The 21,490-nt window shown below is 40.7% G+C and overlaps 1 protein-coding gene across 1 annotated transcript; it reads left to right on the top strand.

Moving 5' to 3' along the window:
- Window positions 1-363: 363 nt before the first annotated feature.
- Window positions 364-20,568, top strand: mosmoa (modulator of smoothened a). Its single transcript, XM_043250050.1, has 3 exons — window positions 364-1,270; window positions 11,588-11,800; window positions 18,428-20,568. The coding sequence occupies exons 1-3, from the start codon at window positions 1,165-1,167 to the stop codon at window positions 18,610-18,612; spliced, it is 504 nt and encodes a 167-aa protein (XP_043105985.1). The 5' UTR covers window positions 364-1,164; the 3' UTR covers window positions 18,613-20,568.
- Window positions 20,569-21,490: the final 922 nt, after the last annotated feature.

The raw sequence follows: 21,490 nt of genomic DNA, 5'->3' as shown, positions 1-21,490 counted from the left end.
CTTTTTTTAATAAAATGAACACCTGCATTAAATAGTGCCGAGAAGAGGTCGCAATTATTTTAGATGCGTGTAGTTAGTTTTATAATACATCTCTACTCAGAAATCAGTCATAACATGCATCTCTAAACAAAATATTAAGCATTTGCCGTAAGGTTATTCAATTATATAGCACTACTGTATGATTTTAATACTAACGCTACTTAATACTAATATATAGGTTAGATTAATTACACATTCGGATTTTGTTCTTTTTTTACACGTACAGATTCATGAACGTTTTCCTAAGTTATCTCAAACTGTTCTGCTTGGTAAACCGCGCGATTTGCGTTTAATTTCAAAATAATAAGCCGCGAACATTAAGCGGGTAATTATAGAAGCGCTCGCGGATGTTGACGATGTTCACGCGCATCACAGACCCCCGTCGACCGCCCGGAGTCTCGCGAGAGCGACCGAGCGAGATCTCGCGGGCCTGTTGTGTCTGACGAGAGAGAGAGAGACGCTGCGTGGGGGTTTTCGCTTGATGTCATCGGGAAAGACGCGAGAGCTGCGTTCACGCCACCGTTTCTCATGCTTCTGCGGCGCCTTCCACTCCCCTTTCCCCACGCGCGCTCGTTAAACGACCTTTCGCGGCACACCGGCGGGATTCTGACGGGCTTTCGGGGATGATGCGGCGGCGCTCGTGCGGATGCGCGTACAGCTGAGGAGAAAGATGCACCGTAGCACCGTCGACGAAAACGACCCTCTACGGCTCTGAGTCGCTGCCTCAACGCGTTCGCGGTTCGTTTCCCGCAGTCGAGAGCTTCTTCGCGATGGATATGTGGACGGCGAGCGGCAGCGGGCCCTCCGGATGGCAAACGAACCGCGAGGATCTGTAGCCTGCTAAGTTAGCTAGTAACAGAAGAGCCCCGCGGTCGGTCGCTGCATGAGGATGATGAGGATGAGCATCGGCCCCGAGCTCGTATCAGGAGGAAGATCAGGCACGCATCCTGATCTCTAAGGGTTTAGTTTGCTCTCCGAGGCTGCTGGACTCATAGCCATATCATTTCACGCCATATCATGCGGTCCGACTCGAGCAGGGACCGTCCCGTTCACTGACTGCTGCTGATAGCTCTAGAGAGATTAGCTCCGTTCTTCACTCCTGTATCAGAGCCCAGGTCACCTGAGATGGATAAACTCACCATTATTTCAGGATGTCTCTTTCTGGCCGCGGATATATTTGCCATAGCGAGCATCGCCAACCCGGACTGGATCAACACCGGCGAGTCAGCAGGTGAGAGATGAGATCGATAGCTTGCTATTGTAATGCCTTCGGGTCTGGGAACAGCAAAACTGTGCATTTCATGTTAGCAGACCCGCTACATCTTTGTGATATAACGCAATATCAGTAGAAAACAATTTTTTTGGCGCGTGTACGTGTGTGTATATACTCGCGCGCGCACATAAACACAACACGCGTGCACAAAACATTTCTCTTTTATTATTAACGGAATCCACGTTCAGCGTCACTCACAAGATTTAAAGTTTGATTTTCAAGATAAAGTTTAAGTACAGCACACATTTAAATCTAAAAACTCGTTTAATTCCATTTGAATGTAAAATCTGAAGCTATCTGCATTCCGTCGTAATTAAAGCTCAACTCTCGAATCTTACTGAAACTTATTTTGTGAGAAAATCCACTGCGCCAGTGACCCCACACCGGCCGGCTGAAGAGTCAAAATTTGCATCCACGGTTCTTCTGCAACGTTTAACCCCGCAACGGTCGTCCAGCTACGTCCAGCTGAACGGATGAAGCTCAAGACACACGCTTTGGTGAAATTGTTCCTAGCAGTTTCTCCGCGTCCGGCCGCTCCGTTTTGGTGACGTAGCAGTTTTCCGTGGCTCTTCTCGGCCTCGGGGACACCTACACCGATATATTAAACATTTAAACCCGTGACTGTCTTCAGATGTCCATGTGCAAGGCGGGCTGTTGATAAACAGCTGCTCTTTGTTCAGCGTGCATGACTGCTTGGTAAGTGGGTCAGCGGGGGTTCAAGCACAATCCACTCGATTCAGCAAGAATCGCTGGCCTTGTGTTGTCGACCGTCCCAGCGGCGAATCAGGTGCTGAGATGAGCAGCCCTACGAACGCCTTCCTTTGTGTCTTCCCTCGGCCATCGAGCGCAAGGAGTTTTAGCACATGCTTCCCATCGAGTTCATTTAGGCCACTTGTCTGAGGCTTTCTTATTGTCTGGAGCAGGCCTTGTCGGGCCACAGACGTGGTTGGAAACCGGCGGTCAGTTATTGTAGATGAATATCACGAAAAAACCCCAATAAATGAATCAGATCCATCGCATTATTATTATTATTTAAATGACCCACGCACTCACGATAAATTCTAATTGCAATAATGCTTGAGTTTCATTTATTGTAGCTCTCGCTTTCAGTGGTAATCCTCATTATTGATTTCAAAATAAGAGTTGCACAACGCGCTCGTCTTGTTTTTATGCTTTTATGAAAGTAGATGACGAATCGCACGCAGATCTGTCAGACTCTTTAGTTAAGTCCATTGAGAAACACAATAACGTTTTGACGTACACTGAGACTTAATATTATGTTGTTATTATTAGGTGCATTTTGTAATATTAGGTATGATTCACTCTGAAGCATAAGGCCCTCGTCTAAGAATGACTTGATAAAAACAGTGCTCTAAAGCCTTGTTTGTTTGTTTGTTTGTTTGTTTGTTTGTTTGTGTGTCAGATTGTTCTTTTAGTCTGCCAAATGAAGAATTTAGAGTTCATTGTTCATTGGCTGCATGCTATTCAGTAAACTGAATGGGCTCCTTTGTGAGCCTTTGTCAGATTGTTTCCTTCCTGTGAATGGTAAAATCATTAAAGTGTTTGTAGAGTCCCTGCCCTCTCTTTGATGTGGTCTGTGACCAGAATGAGGCAGAATAATTGGCTGATGAGACATTGTTTAGGCTCTTTCAGAGAAATCGCGTCTTTGATCTACTTTGGAACATTTTGACTAAATGGTTGCATTTCTTGAGTCATTATCCGTTTATTTTTTCCCTGTGTTGATGGGCGCACGAGGACAGTTTCGCACAGTTCAAGAAAGGTTGTTATGCTTATAGTTTCTGAATCCGATAAATCCCTAACTTCAAGTATTTACACTTAACTTGTCCCACGCCAGTTTTGCTGCAGATACAGTTCGCTCAAAACAATGAAAATTTATCCCTCCAAGATGTAGATGAGTATTTCTTCATGGGAGGACTTACTAGAGGATACTCTGCAGTGAATGGGTACCGTCAAAGTCCAAACAGCTGATAAAAACATCACAACAGTTCACACCACTTCAGTCCAACAATTACCATCTTGTGACAGGAAAAAGCTAAATTTTTATCTTAAAATTTAGTAATTAGGAGAACTTCTGCACACAGAACTTCTGAACCAATGGATTTTGATGCTATTTTTTCCACTGGATGAAGCATTATCATGGGCTTGTATATTAAGTTAGACTGCAATGCTGCGTTTGTTTCTTACAAACACACAGCAGTTTGGACGGCACCCATTCACTTAATTTCTCCACATCTGTTCTGAAGAAGAAATCATCTACAGAGAGCGGCCCGAGATGGCCTGAGAGCGATTACGTTGTCATAAGGTTTTCTCTCATGTAAACCGTTCCTTTTAATGATCCATCAAGTCTTGTTTCGAACAGTTAGACCTGCAACAAATTTCACCTGGTGGATAACATGAAGGGTTGAAAACTCGTACTTTCTTTGGAGAGACGCACCAAAATATCAGACGTTTATATAGAAGGCTTATTTGACGTGGCCTAGAAGCAGCTTGTTAAAACTCTCAGAACGGCGTAGAAACACCTTGACACTGAAAGCTAGATTTCCACAGACAATTTCTTATTAGTAAGAAATTTAAAAATCTTCACTTTTAACGGCTTTTTAGCATCTGGAGCCTTTTTAATGAGTCAACCTCCAGAGACTTAGAAAATGCTTGGCTTTTAAATTCCCCTGGATTTTGCATTTTCAACATCAGCAGGGGAAAGAAAGGCGGCAGAGTAATTTAGATATACACACACACATTTTGGACATATATATATGGCACGTATACTTAAAAGTCTTTGCCCTGGCGTTTGCTAAATGCCAGACGAAAATATAGTAACATTTCATTCTTTTATGTCACTTAAAAGTATAGTCTCGCATGCCTTCTCACCCTGTCAGTAAGGGCAATTAAACCTCGTTTTCCTGTTGCTCTCATCTCGGTCTCATTATGCTGTTCAACAGGAATGTGGCCATGCATACAGACGCCCAATCTGTCTCCCCAAACCCTAGCCGTAAGAAAAAAAAGAAAAGGAAATCTTTTTTTTGATTGGCATTTACTGCTCCGATTCACATCTGCGGTGCCGGTGAGACAGCTGTAAGGATGGTATGTTTGCATTTGTTCACTTTTTCAAAAGACGGCTACAGTTCACAGGCAGGAGCAACGGGCGAAGACAAGGAAATTATGCAGCGGAGACCTTCAGACTCAACCCGTGACCGAGAACCCAAGAGCTTGCAGGGACAAAACACGAGTTGGTGGTCGTGACATTTACAAACCGAAAAAAAGCCCTCCGAGCCTTTCATTCCCAGAGAAGCACTCGCAGTGAGAGGAATGATTAATTCGGCTCGCTGTCTCCGTGTGGCAGCATACAGTACTCATTTCGCTCTCCAGGCAGGGAGCTGATTGTTTGGAGCTTGTTTTAGAGGTGTTGACGGCATTTTTAACAGTACTGTTTCTGTTTGCAGAAAAATAAGCGCCCGACTAGAAATGCCACTTCCTCCCACTGTTTCTGAAGCACTTGCTCATGCGGAATTCTGACGCCGATGCAAAATACGAAAGTTTATTTTAAACTGGAGGATGTCTTCAAAACCGACTAAATCTCCGTCACATCGTCAGCACGACCAATCAGGATGTGAATGCATCACTGTATGTATGTGTTCTGCTGAAGTCAGTTTAGCTGTCGCCAGGCTTCACTCAACAGAAACTCTAAATACATGCAGCGACGTTTTCATTTCATCTCGTTAGGCAAGAGACCGTTCACCTAAACCCAAACCTCTCTCGCATTCTTACTGTCAAGCCCCACTCTTATTGGAAGCTGAGAACATAATGATACGAGACCAAATATTTAATAAACAAGCATGCGAAGAGGGCAGACCATTGGCAGATTTCTGTGAATGCCCGGTTTTCCAGCTCTGCAAAAATCCGTGGAGCTTTCTTAAGGCTCAGATTCCATGTGGGCCTGGTTATTTTGTCCCATTCATTGTAATTCATTGAGCTACGTACTGAGGAGCTCTTAGGAAAAGGTTTTTATGAAAAGCACTGACGTGCTCTCAGCAATGCTTATCCGAATACATGAAAGGAATAATAATCGACTGAAAGAGACAGACCTCTTGAAAAGTGATGAGGCCGGTCTGTTTATGCCACTGACTCATGGCTGCTTGAGAAAATAAAGCCCATCTCGCTGACTCAGTTCAACCTGCAGCGAGCATTTCTAGGATCTTGCTCCAAGATTGACCGTATTTATTTACTACTTTTTTTTTAACTACTAGTGGTGCCTTTTTATAATACAGTTTTATTTCAAATCTAATTTAAACCTACTAAGACGTATATTATAAAATGACACACAAAAATAAATAAAATTTCATGAAATACTTCAGTCAATACTATGGAAGTCAATGGTGATCCAAAACAGCCTGGTTTCAAACTTTTTTCAAAACATATTGCTTTTGTGTTTGGCGGAACAATTAAAGTCAAATTATGCATGATAAGTGGGGGTTGGTCAAAATAATGTGAATTGTCTTACGCTTTTGGTGTCTCTATTATCTTATTTGTGTGTCACTGTAGTTATCTAGTTTGTTCAATAAACCGTGGATGGCTATTACGATTTCTAAAAAGTGGGTAAATCATGGAAGCCTGTTTAGCATTTGTAACCTTTACGGCTCATTTGAATCGGCGTTTCAGAATTATACCCGTGTTCGCATTAAATCCATGGAGAAGCACTGTATACAGCAAAGTGATAGACAATGATAATATTCACCTTAAAGACCCTGTTTCCACAAAAGAAAACTGAAGAACTTTGTGAAGCTTAATTCTATGAAAGAGCCACAATTGCTCAAAGTTTAATCGCTGACCATTGACATGCAAAATATACAGTGTCAAAATCGTAGAACCTGGTAAGTAGGAGCACCAAAATAAACTTCGACATCTGCCCTAGACAGACAAGTCACTTGACTAGAATACTGAATACAAACCAACGTGGGCAGTTCTGAAGAGGAGATTGAGAAGCTGATTCCCTCCACCAACATCTCTACAGAAATTGGCAGATGTTCTGACATTCAACTGACTTTATATGTCGTACGTATCTGTTGGAAGAAGGTTGGAAGCTCTATTAGTGCTGGTCAAACTCCGTTTATTAAGGAAATATTGCCAGCGTTTCCCACGTGTTGGCATTATTTCGTCCAACAGGCATCAAGACAGTTTGTCCATATTGTCTTTTTTGGTAGTGTGTAGTTTGTCATCAACCGTTAAACCCATTCAAGTTTTGTTTTGGTAAAATCTTGTAATGCTTCCAGCCGTGAATACATTTTCCTTGTGTTTACTGCGGGGTTCATCATGGGCGCAGGATGCGTATGCATCTGTACACGTCTGAGAGAATTCATTGCGTTAAAAAAGAACAAGCTTGTAGCGCCTCATACGGCCTCCGCTTTCCACCCACTAGGGTTCAGAGGCTGCTTGACTCATCTCCATAGCGCTCCGTATCTCCAGAGCTGCTCAGCCTGCACTAATGAGAGTACACCAGTGCTCAGGAAGCAGATGCATTTGCTTCATTTCCTGTTGTTTTACGCACAGCTGTGAAAAGGAGAGTGGTCTAGAGTGTCTGAATGTGTCAAGCCGCTGTTGAAATGGAGTCTCCCAAAGGTTACCAGTGTTTACTGCTTTATCTCTCAGTGAAATGCAAACAGTGCCCACTTACTGTGAGAGAAACCCCTCACTCGTAGCTTCTTCACCAGTGGCGCGTAGCTGTTGAGCATTGTTCAATTAAAGGTAGACTATTTTGGAAAGGCTAGAAATAGCAAGCTAGCATTGAAAACGTGAGATCTGTCCCTCCCTGCAAATCATTCTCTAAAGCCACACCTCCTCCAAAACACGAGTGAGGAACGTTTTATGGTCCTACACCTTCAGATACAAATACATTTAGACCACTTAATTTAGTATTTCCTATCGGTATGTGAAGATTTTTAACTTTAGTCAAGTTTATGAATGCTTAGAAGAATACAACAAAAATGGTTAGTAAGAAATGAAGAAATATTTAATTTTATTACATGGCATTAAAATTGTATCGAACAATTGTCATTTTGACCTTGGTTTCCCTTGTAAACAAAGTAGTGCTGTTATTACCAATACTATTTTATTAGGCTTTAAACGAAAATAACCTGGAAAAATGTCAACAAAACGTTTAAATGACCAAATTTCGATTAATATCTCAGTGTCCAGTGCAGCAGCTGCATTTCCATTAGTTGGTACTAGATATACTAGACACATCTAGTACCAACTCAAGTTTGGAAAACACAAATCTGAAATATTGTGTCAGCAGTTTTATGAAAGACTTGACGTTAAAGTACATTTGACCACTTTGGCAAGAGAGCATCGAGTCAAAGAGTGCATAAATAACAGCTTTGGCGTTTCTGATATTAAGCCAGAGTGTTTTGTATTTTATGAAAAAAGCTTAAAAAATGGTGGACATTTCCACAACCGGCAGAACTTGTAATGAAACCATAAAATTCCTTTTTACGCATATTTGCTAAAAATCCTCCCAAACACGTTTATCATATTTGATTTCAGGCAGGTTTGTTGAGGACATGCGTTCCTTAATCGCTAACAAAAGTTTGAGTCTGACATGTTCTGCTGAATAGTAGATTTCTAGTTTCCAGTGAAGGCTTCTTGGGAATTTGGCAAAGCTCCAGCGCTCTGACTTGCTCCACGTTTATTTATCCAGATGTGTTGTTCCAAATTATGCTGTTTTGTGTGTGCACATGGTTTTAGGAAAGGACTTTGTACCCTGTGAATGTCTAAACTGCAGTTGTGGGTGCAATTCAGTGTTGTCTTTCTTGTTAGTGTACCATAGCGTGCCAGCTGGTTGTAATGATGGAATTAGACATTGAAGTTGTGAATCAGCAGGGGATTGGTGGGTGATGAGGGAAATGTTTACCGGATGCAGACACTAGTCTTTATCAAGCTCTTTAAAGGCTTTCTTCCCACCGAGACCAAATGCTTCTTTCCCATCATCAAACTCTGGCTTAAAAAGTTCTGTTTTACATTTGCAACCCTGTAGCAGCTCATGATGATAAAGCAGAGCATAAATCAACCTTCTTGCTTTTATAAAATGTGAAAATCCTCTAGAGCTTGTAAATCAGATGGTCTTATTTTGCCTGAAGCATTTGTTTATTGAACTAATTGAATTCATAATGCTGTGCTCTTAAAAATGCAAACCAAGTAGATTTTCTCAAGTATGAATGACTACGATTAGTTCATCTTCAGAACGCATATAAAGAAATTGAGAGAATATCTAATAGAATCTGAGATTCTGTCCATCCATAAAAATTGTTACCCAAAACTGTTAATTCTACTTGCGTCATGTCTTAATCGCTTGCAAGTTGGTGCAATATTCTTCTGTCAAACTGAGAGTGGTGCTACATTGTTATCATTTTGACTGTATGTGGAGTAAAGGACAGGATTTCCTTAGTTCTTCCATGTCCAGGATGTTTTCTTGGTGGATTCTCCGCAATCTCTTGCCTGTTTTCCAGGGCGTACTGTGAATTCTTCCTCTAAGTGAACCCTGGTTCGGTGATGCATTTGAAGTTCCCTTACAGCTTCTCTAGACCTGCTCTTGGCCTTCGCAGACAGCTCGGCACCAGTCTGAGTATCAGTGCCAGCAGGCGTTCATCGCTACAGAGCTCTGGATGCTGTTGTGCTCGACAGATACTGAAATCATGCAAATGTTGCATTTTACTCCAGAGGAGAGCTCAGCAGAATGTGACTGCTACCAGATGTAAGCTCAAACAGTGACGAGTCAGTTTAACTGATTAAGTGCCTCCCTTGTTTTCTCGCTCTATTAAGACCAGAGGAATCCCACACGCTTCAAAACAGCCAAAATGCATGCCAGCATGGGCATAAACAAAACTCCCAGTCAGGTTGAAATGCAGGGAGGTCTAAAAATGTGAGGGTTTGTGCGTCAAAAACAATTTGGGTGGTGTTTACATTTTCATATGCCATATTTTGTGTGTAGTATGCACTCTGAAGGACATACAAGCACATTGCATCCAATGGATCTTCATTAAAGCTTACTGAAGTTGGTCTTTCCCAGCCACAAAAAAATGTTTATGTTGGCAAAAAGTAGAATTCAATGCAACGAATGTCATTGTTAGTGTGTATATTAGTAGGTTACAGTTTTGTGCAAAACATTTGTGATATGTTTTCATGATGACTGATGTTGGTAGGTTTACCAACATTGTTATTTTTTAAATCGAAGGAGACAGATGCGTATCTTTAGCAAAGCAGTACGGAGAGACTCTTCTGATCATCTCTGGTGGTTATGTCCACTGCAAACGCGTGCGATTGTAAATTAAGAATTTAAAAAGTCCTTTATACTCGAGCGGCCACGTATGAGGCGTTTCTTGGAGGTTATAGTACATTAAAGAATGATCATGTAACTTTTACGCGTGCTAAGTGAGCTGCGAGACATTTGCTTTGTGCGTATTTTCAATTTACAGTTTCAGTTTGCGCAATTTAAAGGGTACTGGGAACACGGCAGTATTTAACAGAGGTTTTCTTGTTGAAAATAATTACAGACTTATCAGTATTTCCCAAAAAACTTTGTTTTTTTGCATTGCAGTGATATATTATGTGATGCCAGCTCTTTCCTGAGGCTGTGGGGAATGAAGTCTTGTGCTCCGTCTCTTGGCTCTTGGTTGAGTTTGTATGATGCACTTTGATCAAGTGACTCAAGTGATACAGACACTGAGGTGTGTGTGTGTGTTACTGTACAGTCTTCACACATTTCCAGGTGGTGTCAAACGCTTTTAAATGCATAAAGTAACACGATAGTAATGATGTTGTGTTATTAGTTACATCAAGCAATACAGTAATGTAATCCTGAAATCTGCAAATTAATATGTAGACCTTAACTTTTCCGTCAAACTAGTGCTTGTCATACACCTTTCTTTAGCATGTCTTCTGCCAACATATGAGTTGTTGCAGCCCTAAACATAGACTGTGTCTTAAATGATATAGGCCTGAATTTACACCGTTAAAGCATGAATAACATACCATACGTGTTAAGACTGGCTCACAGTGTAACCAAATACACTAAAGTCGTGTGCCTTTGTGCTGCTGATTGTTGATGGGGTTGTAAATGATGCCCTACTTGTTGCACTAGGACAAGATGCTTTATGCATTCTATTAATTGATTTTGAACACTTAATGTGCACACGAAGTCCAAAATTTAGCATTTTGCAACCCTGTTATTTCTGCTCAACCAATGCAGTTGCATTTGCACACCTTTGTTTCTATGGAGGCGACAGGGAAGTCTCATCACCACACTACAGACTCCAGTGAAAGCTTGCTTTCTTCTTACTCTGTAATCAGTCCATCTGTAGTATTTCTTTCATTCAACACTATTGAAGTTTAGCCCAATGATAACATCGACAACCCCAAAATTGTAAACCGTTCAATAAATGTGCAGCCTGTAAAAAATATATATGTGAATATGCCAACAGGAATCTTACTTACTTATCCAACAAACCCAGACACCACTGTTTTTTGCTCTTTTGTTACTCCCTGGTAGAACAATCTTTATCAGTTTGTTATTATTGGATGTGTTAATACCGGCTATATCTACATACGCAAATTGAATTATGTGCATCAATATAATTAGGAAAGAACACATGACAAATAAAAGGAACCTTTGCAGAAATCGAGTTTCATAATCAATAAATTTAGTGCCACATCTAATCTTCACACAATTAGTGTATTGTCTTAACTGGATTGTGCGACAGGTTAATGTTCAGTCTGTTACAGGTTAATCTCTAGTTAATCTGTTTGGGTGGTGTGTGTGTGAGATCTAATTGTAAAGCTGTTATAAGGATTTAGCTGGCTGTAAAGACTGATGTGGGGTGTCAAGTAAGGCACCATGTTTAACCTACACTTAAACTACTGAAGAACCAAAATTCTTCTGTTGCGGCGGTATGATGTTCTTGTTCAAATCAGTACCTGGCCCAAACAACAATGTTCATTCAGCGTTGCAAATGTCATTCTTGAAAATGCTTTTTACTTACCTGATCGTACAGCAGCGCAGACACAACCTCGGGGACCACAAAAAACAAGCTCTGAACTTTGTAATCTACGGCTGTCTTGTTTTTCTTTGTCTATGGTGTGCCATGTCTTAGTTTAGTCCATAACTAAACAAGCAGGACTATAAGAGCAGAACCTGCAATACACCCTTCGGGTTTTGAGGGTCGAATGTGACTCACACGTCATCAATGTTGTTGTATTTGATTCCAGGAGCTCTTACTGTGGGGCTGGTGCGTCAGTGTCAGACCATTCACGGACGAGATCGAACCTGCATCCCCCCACGACTCCCTCCGGAGTGGGTCACCACACTCTTCTTCATCATAATGGGCATCATCTCCCTTACGGTCACCTGCGGCCTGCTGGTGGCCTCGCACTGGCGTCGGGAAGCTACAAAATACGCAAGATGGATCGCCTTCACAGGAAGTGAGTGACGCATCTCATGTTTGAATCACCCCTGCTGTTTTGACTTTTTTGACCCTGGAGTGTGGTTTCAGCACACCAGTGATGTGCCAATAAATAGCAGGAATTTGACGTCATTATGCAATATAGATTATATTTTTAATCGTGCATCTGTTTACAGATAGCCTAGGTGTGATTGCACAATTTACACGCAATTTATTGTAATGCTCTTTTCTTCAGTTTGCCAGAACAAAAAGTAACTTGTTACTTCAGATGAAAATATCCGGGCCAGTATTTGGGCCATACTTCCAAGACTTAGTCTAGAATCTGTGATCCTCCAGGTAATCCCTTAATATGGACAAAGACATCTGTCACTTTAACAAAAGATTTAAATGTTTTGAATTATAATAATACAAAGACAATAAATGTTGACTAGTGCTCACAAGTTAACATGAACAAATGTTTGTTTGTTTGTCCATAAGTTTGTCCTGAGTTTTATATAAAACTGATTACGTGAAGATGTAGATTGGTCCAACTTGAATCCTGAAAATAAGACTGATTAACCCTTGGCAAAATGCTATTTTAGTTCAGAAATAGAGTTAATGTAGAGGTTATGCTTGTATAACTGACCCGTGGGCAGGTTGTTCTGAAAAGGGCATAACCGCATTAGTAGACCAACATGAAATTATTTCGAACAATGCCACAGGAGTCTCCACAAATGGTTCTACAGGAAACGGCGAACCAACAGCTAAAAATGGGCATCGACAGTCGTAACTTTCTCAGCTGGAGCTACACATGCGCTTGACAAAACATTGGTTTTATCCCATCAAATGAGGTGTGGGTTCCCAGCTGTGGGGAATATATAACACCGACCAATTTCAAGCACAAGCAGTCAGTGAGATAGATGATCTGTGTGGTTTGGGCTTGAACGGCGCTGCTGAGGTGTTGCGTGTCTGTCCAGCATGTGTGTAGCATCTGTTGTCTTCGCTCACTGGAGACGCTATTAACTTTCTTCTCTATTCCTCAAGCTAGTTTACACATCCTTTGTGTATTCTATAAAGAAACCCTTCAGTTAAAACCTCCTCTCAGGATACAAGCATTTGAGGGTAAATGAGAAGCAGCGATAGGTAACTGTGCAGCAGATTTATTACCTTAATGTAATGTCACCTCTACTGTCGACCGAAGTGTTTGGTGTTGCTGAGATGCTCGGAGATGTTTTAAAGATATTGCACTAGGGTGATGTTGGCAGCGGCAGGGTGTTGCTATGCCTTTGCTAAGATTTTTTTTTTTTTAAATTAAGCACATTACTATGTGGTTGTCGAGCAGTTAACATATCCAGATATGTCTCAAGTTGGTCCTTCATTACAGTCTATAAAATTTTGATCACCATATAATTGCCTGCCAAATTAAACCTTAAAGACCTAGACCTTTTTTGGAGCACCTGACACTCATGTACTAGTTTTTTGGGGTTTTTTTTTACCTATACTAGCAGTCAGCATATCATTATCAACAGGAGAACTTAAAGTTTCAGTCTAGAAGCAAGTTATAGCCTTTTATTACAATATCATTATAGGCGTTATTCATTGAAAATGGGTCAAATTGGTTTGCCAAAATTGTTTAAGGAATAAAATAAATGGAAACAGTGCAAATGATATTTACAAATGATAAAAGAATTAATTTTACAACCAACTTAATCAATCCACTGCCTGTACTCTGCGTTGGAATTGATTCTACCGGGGCAAAAAAAAAAAAAAAAAAAAAGATTTCAGTTTTTTTTTTCTCTCCATTATGTACTACTACTTTTACATAATTTTGTGCGAATGTGTTTTTTCATGCATAAACTACACACTTTGCTTTGTCTTTGCGCTTCTTCAAATTTCTAATGAAACGTGCTTAAATTGGTGTTTCAAAAGACCTAAACTTTATTGGTTGAATAGATGACGTATTGAACCTATCTGGGCAAAGAAATATAATGCGTCATCCCATTCACTACGGAGCCTCTGAATGTCCAAATTAGACATGTGTTACCTCTGAAAATCGTTCAGATTGGATTAGCGGGTTCAAAAGTTAACAAACAGCTTCTGAGAAAACCTGAAGTCAGAAAAGTAACAGCATCTGAATCTCTCCTGAACAAGCTGTAGGATTGAGGTATTGTGTAAGCGTCCCGAGTATATCAAATAAAAGCCATTTTTAATAAATAGCTCTTGATTATGGCTGTCCTTTCTTGTTTTGTAATCATAAGCCCAAAATCTATAACCGGCACTGGAGCGTCACAATAGCCAAGTACAGTGCGATTATGAAAGAGTCTTTTTTTCCGTCGTCTAATGGGTGGCATTGGCAGCACACACAGAGAAATGCTGCTGAATGGAGAAGTCATTTCGTCGAGCATTGCATACGTAGTGGCACGGTTGCCATGGTAACAGGAAAGAAATAGTCCCAATTGTCCAGGTTCTGCTCACCGTCTCTCTGAACCCCGGTGACTCACTTGTCTTTTTCGATCGCCGTGTGTGGGCGGTAGTTACACCGTTTAAAAGAGCAACGACTACTTAACTAGAACACCTCCGCAGGCTGGGATCACAACCTCTTAACATCGGGGTTACAGATGACTGACCAAAAATAAATAAAACAGCGCGTTGTTTGCGATGCCTCAAAACAAATATAATGTGGTTGAACAAATCGATTAAAATATGATTTAAACTTTCAACATTTTAAACTGATGGATTAACTAATACCAGAAATCAACGTTCTCATCAAAAATGTAATTTGTGAATATATCTGTAACTATAATATAACTCAGATTGACAGATTTTCTTGTTAGCACCTCCCATGGTCAACTTAAATGAGTAATTATTAATCGTAGTGGGTGGTCCAGATTAGCATTACAAAAATAACCTGCAAATATTAGAATTAATCTTTTCTTACATGCGTTTACTTGGATTTCTATTCCACAAACGTCTCCTAAAGCGGTGTTGGAAGTTCTGCCGCTGATCTATTTGAAGGCCACTGCGTGAGCGTTTTGGGCTCCAGGTGGGGTTAACACAGGTGTCTGGGCTGAAGCTGGCCTCAAGCCACCCCGACCTGAAAGAGCAGCTTTGTGTGAGTAACACAAGCCCCCTGTGTCCCCTCACACCACGCCTAGCTTGACCAGGTTACGCTCACGGCTCCACGTCTGCTGTCATGTCCGCAGCTGTGGTTCTGGCTCGCATCGGCTTCAACATATGGCGCGTCAGCGGGGACAGACGTAAATATTAGCTGCTGTCTACTCTGAGTTGCGGCTCAACCAGAATGCGCTGCTGGACAACACTGACATTAAATAAAGAGAAAACAGAGGCAGCCTTCATAACTCGGAAAATGTAGCATGCACTGAGGTTATTGATGTAGCATCGGTTCATTTGGAGTTTCTTGGCTGGCATGATGTTAAATTAAGTGTTTAGTAGTTTTAAAAGGAAAGAATTACGTGTGTGTGTGTGTGTGTGTGTGTGTGTGATTTATTATATTACTATACACACCACATTAATGTAAAAATACACACATACACTATCCTGTAACATGACTTTTGATTTATGATTTTTATTTTAGGCCTATACATTATACAATTCGTAAAATTTTGCCTTATGATTTAGTTAGACATGCAATAATTTTATGGTGATGATGATTATCATATAATTAGAAATATATCACTTTAAAAACGTAGTAGTAGTAGTAGAATAAATAATAGTGGTTTACTATTAATTCTCATATCAGTATGATTCATGAACACCAAATATGGATTTTTTTTTTTTTTATAAAATATTTTGTTAATGTAATAAAATGTACTATTACTACAGCTGTAATGTAAAAATAAATGTTTTTTTTATTAGTGGTGGATAAAATTTGTATCCGTCCTTTCCAAGAATCCTGGCTGCTTTGAGTTCATTGTGTACTAGACTATATACATTATAGCTAAATTGAAATGCATTTCTGTACCCGTCAAGCCAGAAATAGACTCAGACAGGTCTGCTGGCAATATAATTGCTTCTGGTGTCAAGGCCGAAACCAGTTTCTATTTCCGCTCTATCCGTTCAATTATATTTTTCGTTGTTGTGCTCGAAAAAGCACCCCTTTTTTTCATAGAGCGTTATTTTTTCCTTTTTTAACAGCGTGACCAGAGCGGCACACAGGCATTTAACACAGCAGGAAGTGCCTTTTTTTTTTTACACTGCGCCGAGGGCATGAACTTTTCGCCCGGCAGCCAGGTCGCCATTCATCTCCTTCACCGTCTCCTTTGTGTCCGTTTAAGAGCGGAGACCGGCGAAAATGCTTCATGCAAGAAATGTGCAAAGGCAGAAGCTTAATGCTGACACGCGGAGCCTCAGTCAGATCAGTGCATTTCTCTCAAGGCCGCCGTGTTTAATTGCAGCGCTGCATTCTGCTGAAAGATGCTATTATCTTCTAATGGGCAGCAAGATTGAGCCCAGACTGCACTCAGGCATCTATTAGCAGTGTCTGTTTTTATCTCGCTAAAAGCCTTTCTGCCAGGCTGACGTGAACCCGTGCTGAGTGTTATCACTCTGGTCGGGTGGAGGTCTGTTTTAAGCGTAACGGGCCAGAGGTTTGACAGCTTGATGATTCGGAATAGGCATTCCAGGGGTTTGCCGTTGTCAACATGCTCCTCTGGTCTGCAATTATAATTAGGGGTCGAGGAACCGAATGGGAAAGAGTTTGGCCCGTATATATATATTGATGGGGACGCTTTTGGTGGGGTGGTGGGGGAGTTCGGTCTCTCATTCTCTAGCGCCACCAGCAGTCCCAAGTTTTCATCTCGCAGCGCTTTCACATTCGGTGTGGAGAGAGAAACCGCTTGCTGCCGGAGGCTGGCAGCATCACACCTAATTAGTACGTGGTGCTACGCCTGACTAGGTTTTAGTCCCTGAGGACTTTGTTGAAAACTTCACTTGTCCTCCTACATATTTTGACTAAAAAATTTGGTGTTTGACAATCTTCAGATTGAACTGAACATATGTCAAAGGCACTGTCTTTTTTCGAAATACCTTACGTTTACATATTTAATAAACATGCAAGTTCACAAATCAGTTTCTCCGAAAAACAATGCTAGTCAACTATTCGACTGTTCTTCAGTCTTCGGTTCTGTGACATGTCTGTTTAGTTTTGTTTAATTTCTTTCGTTTTATTTCTGCCCGCAGTGAGTTCACCCAGTAGTATTTTGACACCCTGGGTTAGCCAGTTAGCAGAAAACCTCTTGCTCTCGTTGTTGTTTTGAGTCCTCAACATGGCAACCCATGTGAGAATCATGTCTGATTTGGAAAGGGCGAAAGAAACGACTGTGGTTTGTATATCATCCAGTAGCTGGACTTCTGTTAATCTACTGTTACAATAAATCAACCATCTTCCACAAACACTGGAAGCCAATCTGTAAGTGTTGAGAAGTAAATGTAGTAGTTAACAATAACAAGTTACCCTATTTAAAATGTAATTAACAGTGCAGCTAGTTCGGTTGCTTTATTAATGTGATTGCAACTCATTTTCGTAATTACTAACAAATGTTTTTAAATGTTTTACATTTAAATCACGCAGGGTTAATCATACAGTAGGACTCCACACTGATTACTCGCAAGACCTTCAGAATCTTGAATTAAGATTCTAACAATTTCATTTTAAAGCACAGCATTGAAACGCACTTGTAAAGCACTGGAACTCATTTTTATCACTCTTCATGGTGCCAGCTCTCGGACAGGCGCTATGTTAAAGCTTTCAGCGACAATGTGGGTTTAAGTGTCAGAATAGCATCCTTTAAGTGGCAAGACGAGCAAAGCAGCAAATTATTATTCATCATATGCTAGCTTTTTTATGGCAGAAAGCATTCATATGTAACCCCCTTTGTAATTATTAACATATAAGTAACTGTAATGTAATTGCATTTTTTTTAATTTTGTGATTAAATTGCGTGACTCCATTACATTTAACTAGTTACTCAGCAACACTGGGTTTTTTATCTGTTTATAATGATATTCAGTATTCATGCATTTGCTACAAATTGCCTTGATAATGTTTAACAAGTGCCGCAATTATATTCTAAATTAAGTTATTAAAGCTGCCAGTTTGAACTGATTCGTGGTAATCTACAAATATACCAAACATACCAACTCCAATTTTTTGCTACTGAAGTTTAAATTGGACTCTTAACGTCCTTCACAATGTTCTTGTACTTGCATGAAACAAGGAAGGAGCGTTGAAGGGTCGAGTCTTAAGTAAGCTCAAAAGCTAAACCTAAAACATGCAAAACGATTGCATGATTTCCCATAATTTTGTACTAGGGCTAAAATCATTTTGAATACATGGTGAGTAATCTATGGCCAGACCTAACAGTATCTTGAATACTGCGTATTAAAATTACAATGAGCTTGGAAACGAGCCTTAAGGAATTTGGAGCCCGCTGTTAGTCAAAAATTTGAAATATTGGTAGAATATTTAGTTGTTTTATGGTTATATTCTTATACTGTGTATAAATAAATGTTTCTGCCTTTATTAGCTTAACCCTGTAAATATATTTTAGTTTTGTTGATCGTCCAACCTTGTTTTTTCCTCATTATTGTATGTAAATTCCTGTATCACCTATTTAATAACGCTTTCTCTCCTCTTCCTCTTTTACAGTGATCTTGTTTTGCATGGCCGCCCTCATATTCCCAATAGGATTCTACATCAATGAAGTAGGGGGGCAACCCTACAAATTACCCAACAACACAGTGGTGGGCTCCTCTTACGTACTGTTCGTGCTCTCCATCTTCTTCACAATAGTGGGGCTTCTGTTCGCGGGAAAAGTCTGCCTTCCTGGCTGAGGGGACGTTCCCAGCGGGGACAGCTGGGGTGTTCAAAGCGAAACGGAAAGAAGCGGCACTCCTCGAGAACGGCCCACGACGGGGGGTGGTGGTGGTATATGCTAATAACTCATTAAACTGCAAAACTAAACAAGACGATTACTGCACACACTACGTACGAGTGCTCCCCTCCGCCCAACCTGTGCTTCGTTAAACCCGTGCTGTCTTTATGTTGCACCTTTGAGTTTCCACCCAAAGGATCGGGGGGCGCTGGAGTTGAAGGAAGGACAGAGCGCATCCGCAGCGGCTGCTTCCAGCACTCCTTTACTTTGGAATATAGTTCCGTTATCTTCTGTTCGGTTACGTTTTGCAGTGTTTAACACTATCGCGCCCCCTACCTACGTGGAGAGGAAAGACTAGAACCGGTGGAGAATGCGGGCACCGATATAACATACCAGGTGCTCGGTCCGACAAGAGGACTCCACACGTTCTCTCTAGCGGCCCGAGAGCTGGCCGGGACACCGCACCGAGGGAAAAGGCAAAAGGGAACAGTATTAAGAACGTTTTTTTTTTTGCTCACACACTACATGAGGCGAACGCTCCAGGACTGCCGGTCAGGACCCTGCAAGGCTGTGCCTCGCTCAGATATCGACGGACGCGTCTCTGAATCCGACAACGTACCAAAATAAACTCCCGTCCGAGCTCGGCTTCGAGCGGAGTTCGATTCAGTCACGGACGGATGTGTTTGTGCTTTTGACTTTGCTCATCTCCACTTGTTTTGATCTCTGGGTTTTGCAGAGCCCTCGATTTGTCCGGTTTGATTTGCTAACGTGCCATAAACCCGTTTTCGTTCGCGTGAACGCGACGGGCATGAGTTGGGTTTTTAGGGAGCACTGTGCGGTATAGCCATTTCAGTAGGTGAAGCACTACAGATGTACAAAAATGAACTCCTTACCTCAGTATTTTGCGATTCAGAATGATGTTTTCCCTTGCTATGGAAAAATATGTGCCCTGTAACTTATGTTCTGCCTTGATGACAGACCTTTCTTTTAAATGGTACGATCATGGCAAATTATTTATCTGACACTGAATAAAAGGAGCTCAAGAACGCGTGCGTGTCACATCAGCTTCCAAGGGTTCCAAGGTTTTTTAGTTTTTTTGGAAAGCAAATGTACTTTGTGAGAGCGGAACAAAACCAGAAGTGTTTGTTTATGATGGATGTGTGTGATTTATGAAGGTTACATTTTGCCCACAAGCTGTTTTTTTTTTTGTTTTTCATGAATCTTCTATAAGTGCGTGTTCCGTTTTATTTGAATGTTTTTTTTTTTTTTTTTTTTTTTTCCCACTCCAATCAAGAAAGGTCACGCTCACGGTCGCCTTTACATTCTTTACTAAATTTATTTCATTCAATGCTTTGTAAGACTGCACTTTTCCTAGGAAGCGTTCGTTTTCGTTACAGGGATGGAGAGCGGATAAAAATCTATTTATTCAAAAATTTTAGGTGGTCGTCGTCGATGAAGACGATACGTTCTCGGATCGAAGAATCGATAAAAATGTTTATACGAAAAAAAAAAAATCCCTCCTGCGTTCAGGCAAGATGTGTACAATTGCTTTTTGGCAAAAGATGTCTCTTCGTATCGCACTGGGACCTAAATTAATGTGAACTCTGAGAACGACGGCGGCCTCGCGGTGGACGACTTCCGTGCTAAAGACTGCTTCTGCTTTGGATGTTTTTGGAAACCCATCATAAAATGGAAAAAAAAAGTGCATATAGGGTAATGAAAAGATATTATTTATGATTTCAAAAGGGAAGGAAACAAATGTATGAGGAACAGTATTATCTATCAAAGGATGTTAGCGGTCTTCGTGCACAGTTACTGTTAACAGATCCGTATTACTGGCAAGACAACTGTTTTCTCTGCTACTCTTTGTTTCAGTATCTCACTGTATACAATAAAAGGCATTAAAGAAGGCGCACCGCTGGAGTTCAACTGAGCTTTACTTCATTAGCAGCACGGTGGTTAACGATTTATATCTCAGCGGTGAAAATTCACCAAACTTTGCATGCGTGAAGGATCTGTGGCTGACCGTGTTTGGAGCAGTTTTTCGGAAGCATGGGATGCACGGTTGCCTGGCAACTACTAGTTAAATTTGCAATATTCAAAACATCAGGCCCGCCTGTACGAGCCCGAGATGAATTCTCTCACCGGATTGCCTTTTAGTCAGGTCATTTTTGAGTATTTGACATTTAAGTAAAACTAAATCCTTTTTTTTTTAGTTCATTTGAAGTCTTTACGGTTTAAATTCGTTGAAATGTAATGCATTGTTAAAGGGTTCTCTGGCTTTTGCGCGTCCACGTTTTCTCACAGAGGTCCTGGAGGCGGGTTTTTTGGAAAGAGGCCGTGTTTGAAGTAGAGTCATCTAATTAACTCGAGCAGAAGTTGCTGAAATCACTTACAGCCCTTTAAATGCGGGGCATCCCTCATACCGCCCGTTCCTTTTAAACAGTGTTCAAAGGTTTTGATTAATCACGTTTTGCAGTGTTGTTGAATGAAATCTCTTAATGTTCGTTGAGATCGCTATTTTAAATAAAATACGTTAAATTATTAATGTTATTGAAGTTAGGTCTGCTAGTTGCCAGGCCAATATTTTTTTTTCGTTTATTTTTGGTGATTTATTGCTTGTTTTGTCAGAGCTGGTAAGGTACAGTACAAAAACTGTACTTGTAAGTACTTGTAATTAGAATAAATGACATTTTAAATACTCAGAATCAATAGCAATAATTCCTCTTTTTTTTTTATTACAAAATTTCACTTAAACAGTCTACTACTTTAAAGTTTCAACATTATACATCAACTACAGGTAAATGCAAATTTTTATTTAAACTAACTCAAAGTGT

Source organism: Puntigrus tetrazona, chromosome 10 (assembly GCF_018831695.1).
Source record: "Puntigrus tetrazona isolate hp1 chromosome 10, ASM1883169v1, whole genome shotgun sequence".
Lineage (NCBI taxonomy): Eukaryota > Metazoa > Chordata > Actinopteri > Cypriniformes > Cyprinidae > Puntigrus > Puntigrus tetrazona.
Note: the sequence above shows the minus strand (reverse complement) of the source record. Positions and strands in the feature narration are given on the sequence as shown.